Source organism: Anabas testudineus, chromosome 10 (genome assembly GCF_900324465.2).
Source record: "Anabas testudineus chromosome 10, fAnaTes1.2, whole genome shotgun sequence".
NCBI classification, from domain to species: Eukaryota; Metazoa; Chordata; class Actinopteri; order Anabantiformes; family Anabantidae; genus Anabas; species Anabas testudineus.
In genome coordinates this window covers 12,497,290-12,511,569 of record NC_046619.1, presented here as the reverse complement: position 1 = coordinate 12,511,569, position 14,280 = coordinate 12,497,290, and the positions used below count along the sequence as shown (strand labels likewise).

The 14,280-nt window shown below is 44.1% G+C and overlaps 1 protein-coding gene across 1 annotated transcript; it reads left to right on the top strand.

Moving 5' to 3' along the window:
* The first annotated feature begins 171 nt into the window (after positions 1–171).
* clcf1 (cardiotrophin-like cytokine factor 1) lies at positions 172–13,630 on the top strand. The gene is made up of 4 exons (XM_026357185.1): positions 172–248; positions 336–492; positions 10,040–10,191; positions 10,417–13,630. Exons 2-4 carry the CDS (start codon positions 474–476, stop codon positions 11,749–11,751), a joined length of 1,506 nt encoding a protein of 501 aa, XP_026212970.1. The 5' UTR covers positions 172–248; positions 336–473; the 3' UTR covers positions 11,752–13,630.
* Positions 13,631–14,280: the final 650 nt, after the last annotated feature.

Genomic DNA, 14,280 nt, shown 5'->3' with positions numbered 1-14,280 from the left:
AGCGGCTCTGTCAAGTTGAGCTGTGATGCGTCAACCCGGTGAATCACCAGCACCGAGGAGGAGGATAACGAAAAAGGAGAGACGGGGATGGGGAGGAGGGGAGGAAGGGAAGGAGAGCACGGGGTAGAAGACGAGGAGGAGGAGGAGGAGGTACAAAAAGACTCCGCCGTCATTCAGTCTGTCACTCGGACCACACACACAAGCCAGCGGAGCTCCGGTACTTCGACTCCATCCTTCAGGCTCCTGAGGTGACATATTAGATACCATCAGTGGGCTGCATCCGCTCCCAGGATTAAATCGACATCACCTGTTTTTATTTCCTTCATCATCTCCAGAGGTGCCCGAGGAGGGAAGCAGGGAGCACGTTGAACAACAAAAGGAGAAGTTCGCGTTTGGATTAAGGAGCGAACTCATCTGTGGACGGCGGGGTCACCGGTTTCTGTCAGTGGAGCGAGGAAAAGGGATTAGAGAAAATGAAAAGCTTGTGCGGAGGTAAGTCCACGACTCTAGTACGTTTATGGAAGTTACATTTTTTTACTATTTATGAATAAACACACTTCTATCGTCAGATAAAACTGTAGCCTCCGTGCGTCCTTGTCCATGCGCCTGTGGAGATGTATTTTTCTCTCAAATCAATTTAACATTATAAGTTGCGAAAATGCTCAAATTTGAGAGCAGATTATTGTGGTAGCTCTGTGTGTTTCCCGTTTTTTTTGGCCACTTTCTAAAATTTCTCACATAGGGATTCATAGCGCAGCTATAACTAAAATACATAAATGTGTTCTGTTTAAAATGTTTCTGCAAAACTGGAAAGTAGTTATTAATTCAACATCCGAGATTAGGTGAAAGGGTGGTAAATCAGTTCTTTATTTAGTCAAACCTCAAATACAATCAAACAATAATAAACGCAATAAAGAACAGAAGATTTAAAAAACACACCCTGAATAAAACAGATCATCACAGAGGAGAAATGTATTATTTATTATTTATGTTTGTTTGAGGCAGAGAGCACAAAAAGACTGAAAAAGTGTGTGTGTGTGTGAAACAAAGAGTGTGGTGGTCTTATTCACAATAAAAAATGACACAGGTTGAGGGGGTCAGAGGCAGCTAAAGCCCCTGTCTAGTTAGCTGTCACTGATATGAGAAAGTACATGATTCACGTTAGTCAGGGTGTGAGAGGACACACACACACACACACACACACACACACACACATGCTGGTACACTCTTTTCCTCCTGGGACCACCTGTGTCTGTGAAAGGAAGGAAACGGAGGTGAAAGAAAGAGAGAAAGAAGAAGAAGAAGAAGCAGAAGCACTCGGGGATGGACGGTGTGAAGAAACGATGAGCTGAACAACAGCTTCCTCTCTTGCTCCGTCTCGCTCCCTCCTTTCCTTCCCACCTCTTGCCGTCCTCCCTCGCTCTCCTTCATCGTGTGAGCCGGCCGGCCATCAGCGAAATTTGGAGTAACTTTAGAAGGGCAATAAATAGAGAGCTGAGTGCAGAACAAACTGCTGCTCCCTCTGATACTCTGAGCAAATAAATAGACAGAGAGCCCAGCTGTTGAAGAACATGCCACCTTTTCTACACACACTTGCAGCGACACACTGCGTCTCCTGGGAAGACAAACAGAAAAACACACAAGTACAAACATTTTTTTTTTGCTTTTGCACATGCACACACATATTCTGTATTTGTATTTCTAGATAAGAAGCGAGACAGATGTGAGGACTCACTCGATGGCCTGTTAACCTAACCTTAACTATCACAAGTGTCCCCCCCCCCAACCTTTGCCCGAACCTAAACATAACCACAACCGAGTCTTAATCCTCAAACAGGCCTTTGAAGTTGTGGGGATCAAGCAAAATGTCCTCACAATGATAGTATGAAACAAAAAGTTTTGCACACAACCATAGAAAGACATGCACGCACACACACACACACACACACACACACACACACTCAGAGAATAGGCTTGTTATTGCCGGGAGGGTTGAATTAGTGTCGGTGTGTTTCAAATAAAAGCGATAGTGTGTGTTGGACCAGTGAGTTGAAACACACCAACAAACAAAGGAAGAGTGAAAAGAGAGACAGACACAGCGAGAAGGACGTGGAAAACAGAGGACAAGGTGACCATCTTTTAATCGGCTGAGCGCCATCGTCAGTTCTTTACACTGTATAATGTATACAGGGATGTTAAGATGTGATGTAGGTGAGAGAGTAAAGAGAGGTAGAGACAGATAAAAGTAACTAGACAGAGAGAGAGAGAGAGAGAGAGAGAGAGAGGAACTGGCGGGAGAGGGGTTAATGCAGTGCAGATTCCCGATTGACAAGTTAGCAGCACCCAGAGGGAAAGAGAGAGGAGAGAAGGGGGGAATGATATAAAATGAGTCGGTCACGCTTTGAACAGTTACACATGCTGTTTACATTTTTCCCAAATTAACATGGCCCCTCGCTTCACTAAACTCTCCCTCTCTCTCTCTCTCTCTCTCTCTCTCTCTCTCTCTCCACCAACTCCTTTTCCTCTCCCTCCTTCCTCTCAAATCCTCTCTTCCTCCCCCTCCTTCCCTCTGTCTCTATCCTTCACCACGCTTAAATATCTTTTTTCTTCTTGCCAGATCCACGTTAGGATCCTTCAGTAACGACACAGTGTAAAAATATTACTGTTACACGCGCAGATTATTATCAGTTCGATGCATGAACAGTGAGCAGTTTAATTGTTGCAGCTTTTCCGTTAGTTTGACAACGCCGTGCAATTTTGAAACACTCGTTTTAGATTTAAAACCCTTTTTCTGCCAGTTGAAAAATGTGGTGGAGTTGAAGTAGAAAGTAGTCTATGCTGAAATATTCAAATATGGGCATCACTTAAAATTAGTAGAGAGAGGTTTGGTTGCAAATAAATTCTGCAAAACATGAACAGGGGTAAAAAACAAACTAAACATTTAAAACAAGCAACACACCAAGTATTAATCACCTTCTCTTAAAGCAGTGACCGAGCAGAGGATTCACAATTCAGCAGCGAATCTCTCTCTCTCTCTTTGTTTTTCTTTGTATTATATTTTTAAGAGGCGACTATGAAATTAAGATGGGAGAGTAGCTGGGGTGAGGCTGGCAGGGCGGTTTAAGAGGTAAATTAAAAACCGAAGTTCTGAAAAAGGGGAAGGAGGGAATGAAAGACGTCGATGGAGCGAACGAGTGGAGCCAATTAGTGAAGGGAAGAGAAGGGAGCAGTAATTAGGGAGAAAAAGGAAGGAGACTTTAAAATGGAAGTTTTGATGTTTCACGAAGATTTAGAGGAAAAAAGGGGGACAGATGAAGCGACAACAAAATTGAAACCAAACATAGCGATAAAGAATGGAAGGGCTGGAACCCACGCATTAAAAAAAACATAAGGCAAAGATAGATGGGCTTATAAGGTGAAGACAGAGACAGGCAGCAAAGCGAAGAAGGGGAACTACACAGTGGATGTTGAGTTTACGACTAGTGAGAAATGTTTGCACAGAGAGTTTCTGGGCATAAAAATAATTTTTATTGGATTTTTTGAATGTGTGTTTTATTTAGCCTTTGTTTTTTGGGGTCATTGATGTTGTTTGGCAACCCTAGTGTGTGTCCAGTGCCAAGAGGATCAAGTTGAAATTCACTACGAACAAACTCCAGAAGAAGGGATCTCACTGGAGGAGAGATGTGTGTCGGCACATGCATGTGCGCATGTGCTTGAGTTACACAGTGGTTTGTTTTTTATGTATTTATTCAGCATTAATGTCCTTGCAAACATGGATCTACACTTGAGTACACAATCTAGATGCATGTATGTGTGTGTTGAGTTAGTGAAGGAATGCACATTTGATTGAGCACAGGCTGCACATAAATCGGGCCCTGTAACTGTACACAGGCGCACAACACCAACGCTGACCCCAGACTGTCAAACCCCCACTCACCCTCAATCACCCCCACTGACCTCACCGGCGGCCCAGCGCGTGTCTCAGTCCGCGTCCTCTGTGGTTGTGTCCCCCTCACGTTGCCTCTGTTGATACATGTTTTTGCCCCTGGCACCCTGCACAGATGTGTTTATGTTGAGGGTAAGTGTTTTGACAGAAGGAAAAATTGCCACCAGGTACAGTGCAGCAGAATCATTAAAAATCAATGGAAGGAACAACTCCTCTGGATTTGGCTCTGATGGCTCTTTTCTGTCAGCAAAGCCACGATGAGCCTGCAGCTCTGTCTCTGACGTGCTGGTGAGATGACAACAAATATGCGAGACAAGGCAGAGGATGGGGGCAAAGTGTGAGGAAGAAATGTGACAAAGTAAAAAATTAAATAGTGACTTAAAGTTTTTCATTTACAGCAAACAATAGCGACGGAGAAGGTTTATTCAGAACACAGAAGAAGCTGGTAGTTAAACTCCATAATAATTTAATCTGTCTTTTAAACTTTTCTTTTTTTAATACTAGAAAAGTTGGGTTTTTTTTCTAAAATGCAGTAAAAAATATAAACTTTATTTCAGGACAGAAGTATATTTACCACAGTGTTACATCACATTTTTTAATTGTTTAATATGTGCTCAGTCTTTTCTGGCTGCTCCACAGTCTGCGGTCGACGTCTGATTCTCCACACAGATCCGGTCAAGCATATGCACCATAACACCGTGCTGTTGTAGCACGTGAAGACTGGGGCCTGGTATTATCCTGCTGAAACATCCACTGACTTCCCAGAAAAACATGTTGCCCTAATGGCAGCTTATGTCTCTCTGAAATTATACCTTCACTCGTATGCAAGTCACCCACAGTGTGAGCGCGGATGCACCCCCGTACCGTCACACATGCATTGTTGGCAGGGATGTGTTTCCCCAAAACAAGCTGTAATATGGATTAATTTGACCACATAACACTCTTCCCCTCTCTTTTGATCCATCTGGAACGCGCTTGCTGGTTGTATGGTTTCCTCTTTGAGTAATAGAGTTTCAGGTTGCATTTCTGGATGCAGCGTTGGACTGGGTTAAGTGGCAGCGCGTTCTCCAGCTCATGTGGCTACGTCCATAATGGTAGCATGACCGTTTCTCATGCTGTGCTCTATCTGTTGAAAATTTACTACAATCTTGTAATGTCATTTTATTTTTTTAATTTATTGGCAACTTTCTCAGGACACTTGGCAGAAAGTGGTTGTTTGCTTACAAAAATTGAGCTTTTGGTTGGTGCTGCTCTTTATACTCTCACTTTTGTGATTTTAGTTTTTATTGCATTTTAGAAAAAGCCACTTTTTGTACAATTTTGCATAAAAAAGTTTCTTGATTACTGATTACTTATTAGCTTTCTTCTGGAGCTTTCAATAATTTCCCAAAGTTAAAGTTAATTCTTCTTGGTCGAATTAAACGTTGTCTGCTGATGTTGGGTGTCGTGAAGGAGAGACTTTGGTTGGTCATTCACTGTGTAAAAGGATTAGAAACTAATATGTGAAAACTGATTTGCACATCACACATGTTGGTAGAATGTGAGGAAAACCTTGTGTCGGCTCGTTATTCCAAAGTGGTTACGCTAACTGACTGCTTGTTTCATCAGTCTAAATGAGCTATAGATGCTACATTTCTTTCAGATGTCAGAAACTTCTGACATTACTATAATAAAGCTTAACATAAATAACTGTGTTGCCAACTCCGCTGCTCAGTGACATCACATCATTTTATCACAGTTATTTTTTGCTCCAGCAGTTCTTAAATTCTTGAATGAGATTAGGAAAATGCTGCTGTTCAGTCATGGAGCTCAAATCAAATAACTAGTATTTCCAGATTGTAGCTATATATCTTTCATGAAGTCTGGATAGAAAAATACACAATACAAATAAGATTAACATGTATGTGGGTTGATTACAATTCCAGCTTTTAGAGATGTGTCTGCTCACTTTCTAAATCTGTCTTCTACACAAAAGGACATTTTATCGCCGTGTTACATATGGACAACATGCAACTTGGTTAAATTTGTCACTTCTGTCCATAATGTCTTCTTCATCTGATGCAGTGGAGTTCTGCACAGAAACGCACTCTGATTAAAGTGTGAAGAGACAAGATGTGGCCTGCAGCTACGTGAGTTTTGATTTTGGAAAAACACTCAGATGAGGTTTCAACCATTTTTCCAAAATCGGGCTGCATGGCTTGATTCATTTTAAATCTTGTCAGAGTCTCGCAATGTATGTTCACCAAAAGCAAGACTTGACAATGCGCTGTCGCCATCCTAATCAGCAGTGCACTGGAAATGATACGTCTATTTGGGCCTGATTCATAACATCTTCCATGTACTGATGTTTCCCCTCTGTTTAAGACCTCTTTCAAGTGGTTAGAGAAACACAGGGCAACCTTTTTTGGCACTGGAGTTAGTTTTTCCTGGACCAGACTGGAGATATTTCCTTGCGCATGGTTTTCCCACAATACCAAATTCGGTTTAAGTGCTTGTTCAAAACCTCAAACGGTGGTGCATGCTGGGAAAGATGAGTCCTCAAACACTGGGTCACTGGTTTACCAACACAATGTCTGGAGTGTAAAATGTCAAGTGTGTAACACGGCTCTTTTTGCCCCTGAACGCAACCTTTTGCCCCAGAATTCACCTCTGAACTCTGACCATATGCTGACGTTTGATTTTGACCTATTTGGAGAGCAGAAGCTCTGGCGCCCGAACCTCATGCTCAGCTCTGTTTTGCAGATGGCCGCCAGACTCCTGAGTGCCAGATCTGACTTTACATCAATGAACAAACTGAAGATAAAAATATGATCTGTTGTGAATAATGGAGCTCCCCTGTGAGAGCATGTGTGTAAGTCTAATGGGTATGTGTGCCAAAATGTGTAGAGAGTCACACACACACATGCAGAAGTGCACAGCGGCAGGTCACGGTCGACCATTGTAGGGAACCCCTGTGTTGCTGTAATGCAATCCTCCCACGGAGAATGTTCTGGTTTCAACCCTGCCCTGCGGAGTGTGCTTCCAGTGCCAGGTATACAGACGCAGCCCCAAGCCTGCAGGGCTCACCTTGAAGTCAGTCTACACGCTGACTGCAGTGTCGTTACTCAATATAATGTTATATAATAACAACGTTTCTCCGAGTTTGAGCTATCTCAGTTTACTTGTACAGAAGAGCGGTTGTTTTTAGCCGCAGATGAGGATGCCTTTAGACATGTCAGCGCTCAATCAAAACAACAAGAGCCTCACGTCTGGCAATCATCTCCGAGCATGTGGCTGCAGACAAAAGGAAACGTTTTGGAACAGTTTGGGTTGATTTTTGCCAAGGAGAATTTTCTTTCTTCATCCCAGCCGACCGAAAGACTTTCTTTTGGTACCTGTTTATTCCTTTTGAATGTGAGCTCTCTCTCTCACGTTCAGAACCTGGCCTGTTTATTGTTGGTTACTGTGATGTTTAGATGCTAATGGGGGATGTTCAAAAGGGACAAGCCTGTGGTTTGATGAGCTCCAAATGTTAAGGCGTTGCTGAAAGACGCTAATTGCTTCAGACAGGTGATGATGCCTTTTTGTGGTGGAGGAGATTGGAGGATGCTTGGCTGACGGGGGTTATGCTAGTTGACTGATTTCAAGGTGTGTGTGGGAGCATGTGGGAGTTGCCCGAGCTCAGTCACAGCGATTTAGAAAATAGTCCGGGAGGATGCTTTGATGTCGCCGACTACTCGGGGTCAACAGTTAGTAGAAGAGTTGCCAGCTTTTCTTTCTTTTCAAGCAGCTGGTGTAGTGTTTGTTTAGGGTTTGTTCATGTCAGTTTCATGACAAGCATTTCTAATCCTATTTTAATTTGGAACTGCCAGTTTCCCAATCTGTCAACGGAGCTGTCAGTAAATCTGAAGACATTTTATGAATATGATGTTTTTAAGTGAGGTTGTGCTTGTTATGCCTGTTTGGGAGGAGAGTAGGTAACTCTGGAAATATATACTATCGGTTATTTGTTGTTAGAATTGCAATTTGTACCACAATCAAAGGGATTATCTAAAGTTGTCAGCGTACTCCCATTACCTTGTTTTCTCTTACTTGAGAGGACAAAAAGTGGATATGTTAATGCAATTACAACATTAATGCATTTGACTTACGTGTGAGTTTGCACTTGTGCATATCATAACTAGTTTTTCATAAGTAGGTTTGGAGTGCACACTGATACCTTAAATGTAAGCAGCTGAGTCGGACAAAAAGGTGTTTACTGCTTTAGGTGAAACCTTGTTTTTTTCAGAGCCAAGTAAATGTTATGCAAGATGTTTAAGCTCTTCACTTAAAGTCACTTATTCATCCTCAGGGGCCTTCCAGATGAAAGCGGGAGAAGAAAAGAGGCATAAGAGAGGGAGCAAAGGAGTTAATCGGGGTTAATTGGCTGCTGTTATTTTGACCCAAGGCAGAAAAGTGATAAGAGCGTTGAGGGGGGAAAAGAAGGGAGTGTGTGACGAGGGAAGGAAAGCCTGAGTGCAGTGTGACTGAGGAGAAACAGATTCAACTAGTGAAGCTTCAGGAGACTCGAGGTGTGTCCGAGAAAGACAGAGTGAGTGAAAGAGAGGGAGCTGACAGGGTCACACACATTGTGTAATACATATTTCACACCTGTTGAACAGCAGCATGTTTTGCCCACAATTACAAGCATGAATCACTGCCTGCTGTCTGGGTGTCAGGGGGATGAGAGAGAGAGGGAGAGAGGGAGAGAGAGGGAGAGAGGGAGAGCGCAGAGAGGATAGAAAAGGATGACAGAGAGCAGAGACAACGAAGGAAGTGCGCGTCGCGCTCGAGCGAGAGGCCAAGGAAGCGCTGAAAGAAAGAGTGAGAAAGGAAAGGGCGAGTGTGCGAAAGTGAAAGCGTCCAACGAGAGAAGGCACAAGGTGAAGAGAAGTGGACGTACAAGAAGTTCCTCAATGCTGAAAACCACCTTTCAGCTCCAATTTTCTCTGTTTGAAACCAGAGACAGAGGCACTAAAAGGTTTCCAGTGTTACAACCCCCTCTCTCTCACACACACAGACCCGCATACACATGCATACCAGCACACACACACACGCACACACACACGCACACACTCTCAGAATGATTGTATACACTCACAGCGACGTGAATTTAATCCACATATATAATTACAGCTACAAACATTCTCACAAACACTCACACAGTAACACAAAACACCTACACAAACACTCCCAAACCTAAACAAGAAGTCCGCAGCAAACATACAACTGATACACACACATTAATGTTTGTGATTGTAAAGAAAGCCACATGTCTTTGTTTTGGGTGGGGGGGGGGGTGCGGTATTGGTCAAGGAATGAACATGTGTGTGCGTGCGTGTCTTCGTGTGATTGCGTCGAATACGTTCAGCCAGGCCATTACTGCGAGGACGTTTCGGCTTGGTTGTAGGATGAAGGTCTAGGAGTAGGTTTGGGTTGGGTTTAGGCATGTGGATGTGATGGTTGAAGTTATGCTAAGGGGTTAAGGAATGCATTATGTCAGAGTGTCCTCCCAGCTATAGACAAATGTGTGTGTGTTTAAGCAGCTGTTTGCCTGACAGGCTGGTGCATTGAACATAGGAGCCATTTGTCTGACTGTCTGGAGCTATTAAGCAAGGTTTTATTTGAAGCCAGAGTAAACCTCCGACAGCCAGAAACCTCTAAAATTAGATTGGAAACGGAAAAAGCTTTATTGGCAGTGTCAGATGACTCTGACCTGGCAATATGTAAACAGACAAGACCATCTCCATAGAGACAAAGAAATAAACCAGAATATTGTAAAAATTCCCATAAACAATGTGATGGTGCAGCGACTGGAGCAAAGCTCGGAAACTGTTGCTGGAGGTCATTTTTGTCTGCCGAGCTCTCGAATCGCCAAATTCATTAAAAACTCCAAGTTAAATAATCACAAAACGACTGAGAAAATAATGGCTGAGATAAATTTCACCTCACTGTTATGGTTACAAATACCTTGGACTTGGACACCCGCGAACTGAATGTTATTAAAGAAACATCTTATACTGTTTCTCTGGGATTTAATCAGTCTTTTTAATCAATTTTTTAATTTCTCCACAGTCCAACACCATCTTGCCTTTCTGTTGGCTGCAGCCGTGGTGACGGCCCTGGATTCGTCACACAACCTGGCCAGCGAGAGGAGTTCAATAGAAAGCACGTACGAGCTGACCAAATACCTGGAGTATCAGCTCAAAGAAATCAAGGATGTCTATGTGAGTACGTTTTTGCGATGCCTGCTGCCGCTGTGACCCGGAGAAAGATTAGCTGCAGAAAATGGAAGACTAGATGGAGAAAATCAGTTTTATTCTTGTGTGATCATTTGTTCATTTATGTTTCTTGGCCCATTGAATATCACAGTAGCAACAAAGTGTTATAATGAATGAACCATGACCAAAAATATCCACTAAAGCTGCTCTTGTCTTCTCGTTCTCCTCCAGCTCACCTACCTGGGACCTCCATTTAATGATAAAGACTTTTCCCCTCCACGGCCCAACAGCACAGCTCTGTCTCTGCCAAGTGCTGCCACCCGCCTGGAGCTGTGGCACGGTCTCGAGAACCAAGCCCGGCTTGCTCAAAACCAGAAGGCGTACTCCGTACTGCTGGCAGCGGTCAGGGAGCTGGCCCGCTCCACCCTCTGCCCCTCCCTTAAGACCTCCCTGCTTCACTTCTGCACAGGCCTAGATGGACTGCTGGGCTCGATATCTGCCCTGATGACCACCCTAGGATACACTCCTCCTCCTCCATCAGCAAATGCAGGAAGTAACACTGGTGAGTTGCAGTACGCTCAGAGGGGGGCAGGAAGTAACCGACCAGCTCCCCTGATGAGCCAGAGCCTGTACAGGTCAAGAGCAGGGATGAGGGCGGAGTCTGGTCAGCGTAACAACCAGAAACGAAGCGGGATAAGGGTGGTCAGAGGAGAGAGCGAGGATGGTGTTGCTGTGGACGTGGAAAAAAGGAGAGGGAAAGAAGGGAGGAGAGGGGAGGAGAGCACAGCTGCAGGAAGGAGTGGTGGGTCAAGGGAGAAGGGAAGAGGGGAAAGCAGGAAGAGAGGAAAGAGAGAAGAGCCCAAGAGTGGGAAATGGACCATCAGCAAGGAAGAGGGAGTACAGGTGGAGAAAGTGGAGGAGCTGGAAGGAAAGGAAGGGATGGAGGTATGGGGAAGGAGGAGGAGGTTGCTGAGTATCAACGATGATGGAGAGGAGAGCGAATGGCAGCCTGATGCTGTTGTCAAAGCGTTGGACCCGGGCACAGAAATCTCCAGCTTCCTTCAACAACCAACCATCCAAATCCACAACCAGTACAGCTACAACCTGAACTCACATCACGCAGACACGCTGAGAAGCGAGGACGGGTTCATTGTGGAGAGAGACAGAAGTTTAATGGCGGAGGAGGAGAAGAAACTAACAAACATGGACGTCATCTCTTCTTACTCCGCTTTTCAGCATCAGCGCCGGCCTCCTCGCTCCCTCCTCCCCCCCACCCTCCAACCTCCTCTATCCACCCTGTCTCTCCTCTACCAGTTTGGAGCAAGCGAGGAGCACACCCTCGTCCCCCAGCCTCTATCTTTACGTAGGGGCACCTCCCTTCTGTCACCTCCTCTGGGTCCGCTACTCTCCTCCACCTCCTCCTCCTCTTCGCTCCTGTCGGTGAGGCCGACCATGAACGACTTCGCCAGGAAGGTGGAGGGGTTTTGGATACTGCGAGAGCTGCAGAGTTGGCTGTGGAGGTCAGCGAAAGACTTTAACCGCCTCAAGAAGAGACTCCGAGGCTGAGACACTGAGGCAGCACACACACAAACACACAAACACACAAACGAGCAGGATATCGGAAATCTATTGGTCGCACAAAATCTGAATGGAAACAAACTGACAGCTTTAGCAGACAAAAGCACATAAACACATTCATGCTTAACACATTCATTCATATCGTACTGGAATAAGTGAATGAAGGACAAATTGGCAGGTCACCAGAAGCGCTAATGGAATATAACACACACAAAGCCAACACATTACCAGCGATGTCACCCTCCTAATGCACATAGCAGCTCATTGAGCGAAGCACACTGAGACTGGGCTGAGTTACCGGACTTCACGGCTCATAGATCAACAGAAATACCACTGTAGGTGGTTACACACACACACACACACACACACGCAGGGGTAGACTCAATGACAGGCAGCAAGACAGACAGTGCAGCCATTGAGTGCAAACTGATTCAGTGACCCCAGATATGTGAATCAGCAAACATTCATTTTCTCTAAAAGGAAGGAGGAAACTTTTCTGAATGGGTAAAAGACAAAAGAAGATGGTGACATGGCCAGAGGGATGGAGTGGGCACAGAGGAGGAGCGGAAGCAGCAGAAAAGGAGAGGAAGACGGGAGGAGGCGTGAGTCAGGGAGATGAGCATTGGAAAGAACGGGCAGAGGGGTATTGCTGAGTAATCAGAAGTTGACTGGTCAGTTACAGTAACTCTACAACAGCGCTACACATACTGTTCAGACAGAGGAGCAGTCAAACACACACACTTATTGTGGAAATCGGTGCCTTAACACACCATTCGCTTCTGTTCACATCATTCACTTCACTCTTTTCACTATTTCACTCCATAGGAAAAAATGTAACACAATCTTAACGAGTCGTGTTCCTTTAAAAATAGATTTTTAGCACTTAAAGGAACATTTAGACATTTTAGGAACTGAGTTTTTCTTTGTGATCATTTTGAACACGGTGTTGATACAACTCTTATTTATTTGTTTGATATGAATCGTGTGAAGCCAGCAGTCGGTTAACTTAACACAAAGGCTGGAAACAGGTGAAACAGATAACCTAGTCATGCCACATTTTGTCCAATCGGACAACACGTTGTATCTCATTTGTTTAAACCGCACAAAAAGCAAAATGTAAAAGCGTTCTGGAGTATTTTTACTGCTCCTACGAGATACTCCAACACTGAATCCACCACGAAACTGTGAACTGTCCCTTTCATACTGAAGCATTAGGAAGGACCAGACCTTTGTACTCGTGCACCGAGGTCTTATAACATCACTACAGCTGCAAATTCTAGTCTCAGTAATGTCCCTTCTCACTATTACCATAAATAAAATAATATAAGTACAGTTTGCTCTAATGAAACATCATCACAAAGGTAATACTGAATACATTTCTCCTGGGAGTATAAATTAAACACCTGTGGCCTGATCATTACTGATATGTGTGTTAAGTGCTGCTCTGGCACTAACTACAGATGAAATCTGATCCCGTAAATAAAAACCTACATTGTCTGTACTTATGGCAGGACCTAACTTGTATTAATCATAAATCTGACTTCAGTCTTCATGCTCAGCTAAGATCTCCCAGTTTAACAATATTCTTCTTGTCTTACTCTTGTCTAGAAAGCTCGAGTTCCCCAAATGTCCGACTGTTCCTTTAAGTAACTTCACAGTACTAAACACAAACGTTGCCCACGTTGAGGTGACTTTTTCATTTCAACATTTACATCTGAATTCTTTTTTTTTTTTTTTGCAAAACAACTATTTCCACGTGTTTTTATTGTGCCTTGAATGATGTGGCTTATAGATCATATCTCTAAAATATTTATTGAACAAGATGTTTATTTATTTTTTTCTCCAGTGTGAAAATAGTGTATTGTAACTCAAGAGAGAATAAAAACTAGCTTTTGTACAGAGCGTGGTGTTATTGGTCACTGGGGAGCCCGTTGGGAGCAGAGACAAAAAAGAAATGCATATGGGATTTTTGTTTGTAATGGTTTTCGTTTTATAGGGATGGTTTTGGGTGATTGGCACAAGGGGAGAGGAGTTTGGGGTCAGGGCGTTTTCTGGAAAACAAAGGCCGGCTCACATTCATGGCAAAAAAATAGAGCGAGGGAGGTGGGGTATGAGAGCGTTTTTATTTGTCTGTCCGGGTGAAAATTTACGATCTCTCTTTTTTCCTTTCATCTCTCGTTTCCCACCTCCCACTGCATCACGCCTCCTCCCATTTGCCTTCCTCTCGCATCGCACTATCTCACGAAGCTCCTCTTCCCCGCACACCCCCAAAAACCGTCCCTGTGACATGTGACAGAGAGGGATTTACATAAGCACAAACAAGCGCAGGTACAAACACTGGCCCTCATAATCCCACCAAAGCCTGGCTCTCTTGTTGTGTCTGCGCCTCCATGAGCCATTCTCCCGGTCTCTGTCACCGCCTTTTATGTTTTTTATGGGTTTTTTTTTGCACGTCCCCTGTCTTCCACACCCACTCTTCACCTGTTATCTTTTTCCTTTCATTCTCTTGTTTGTCTT

Excerpts from the sequence above, each read along its gene's own strand:
- clcf1 (XM_026357185.1), top strand. Across the intron at positions 10,192-10,416 it reads AAGAAATCAAGGATGTCTAT|CTCACCTACCTGGGACCTCC; the intron begins GTGAGTACGTTT and ends GTTCTCCTCCAG.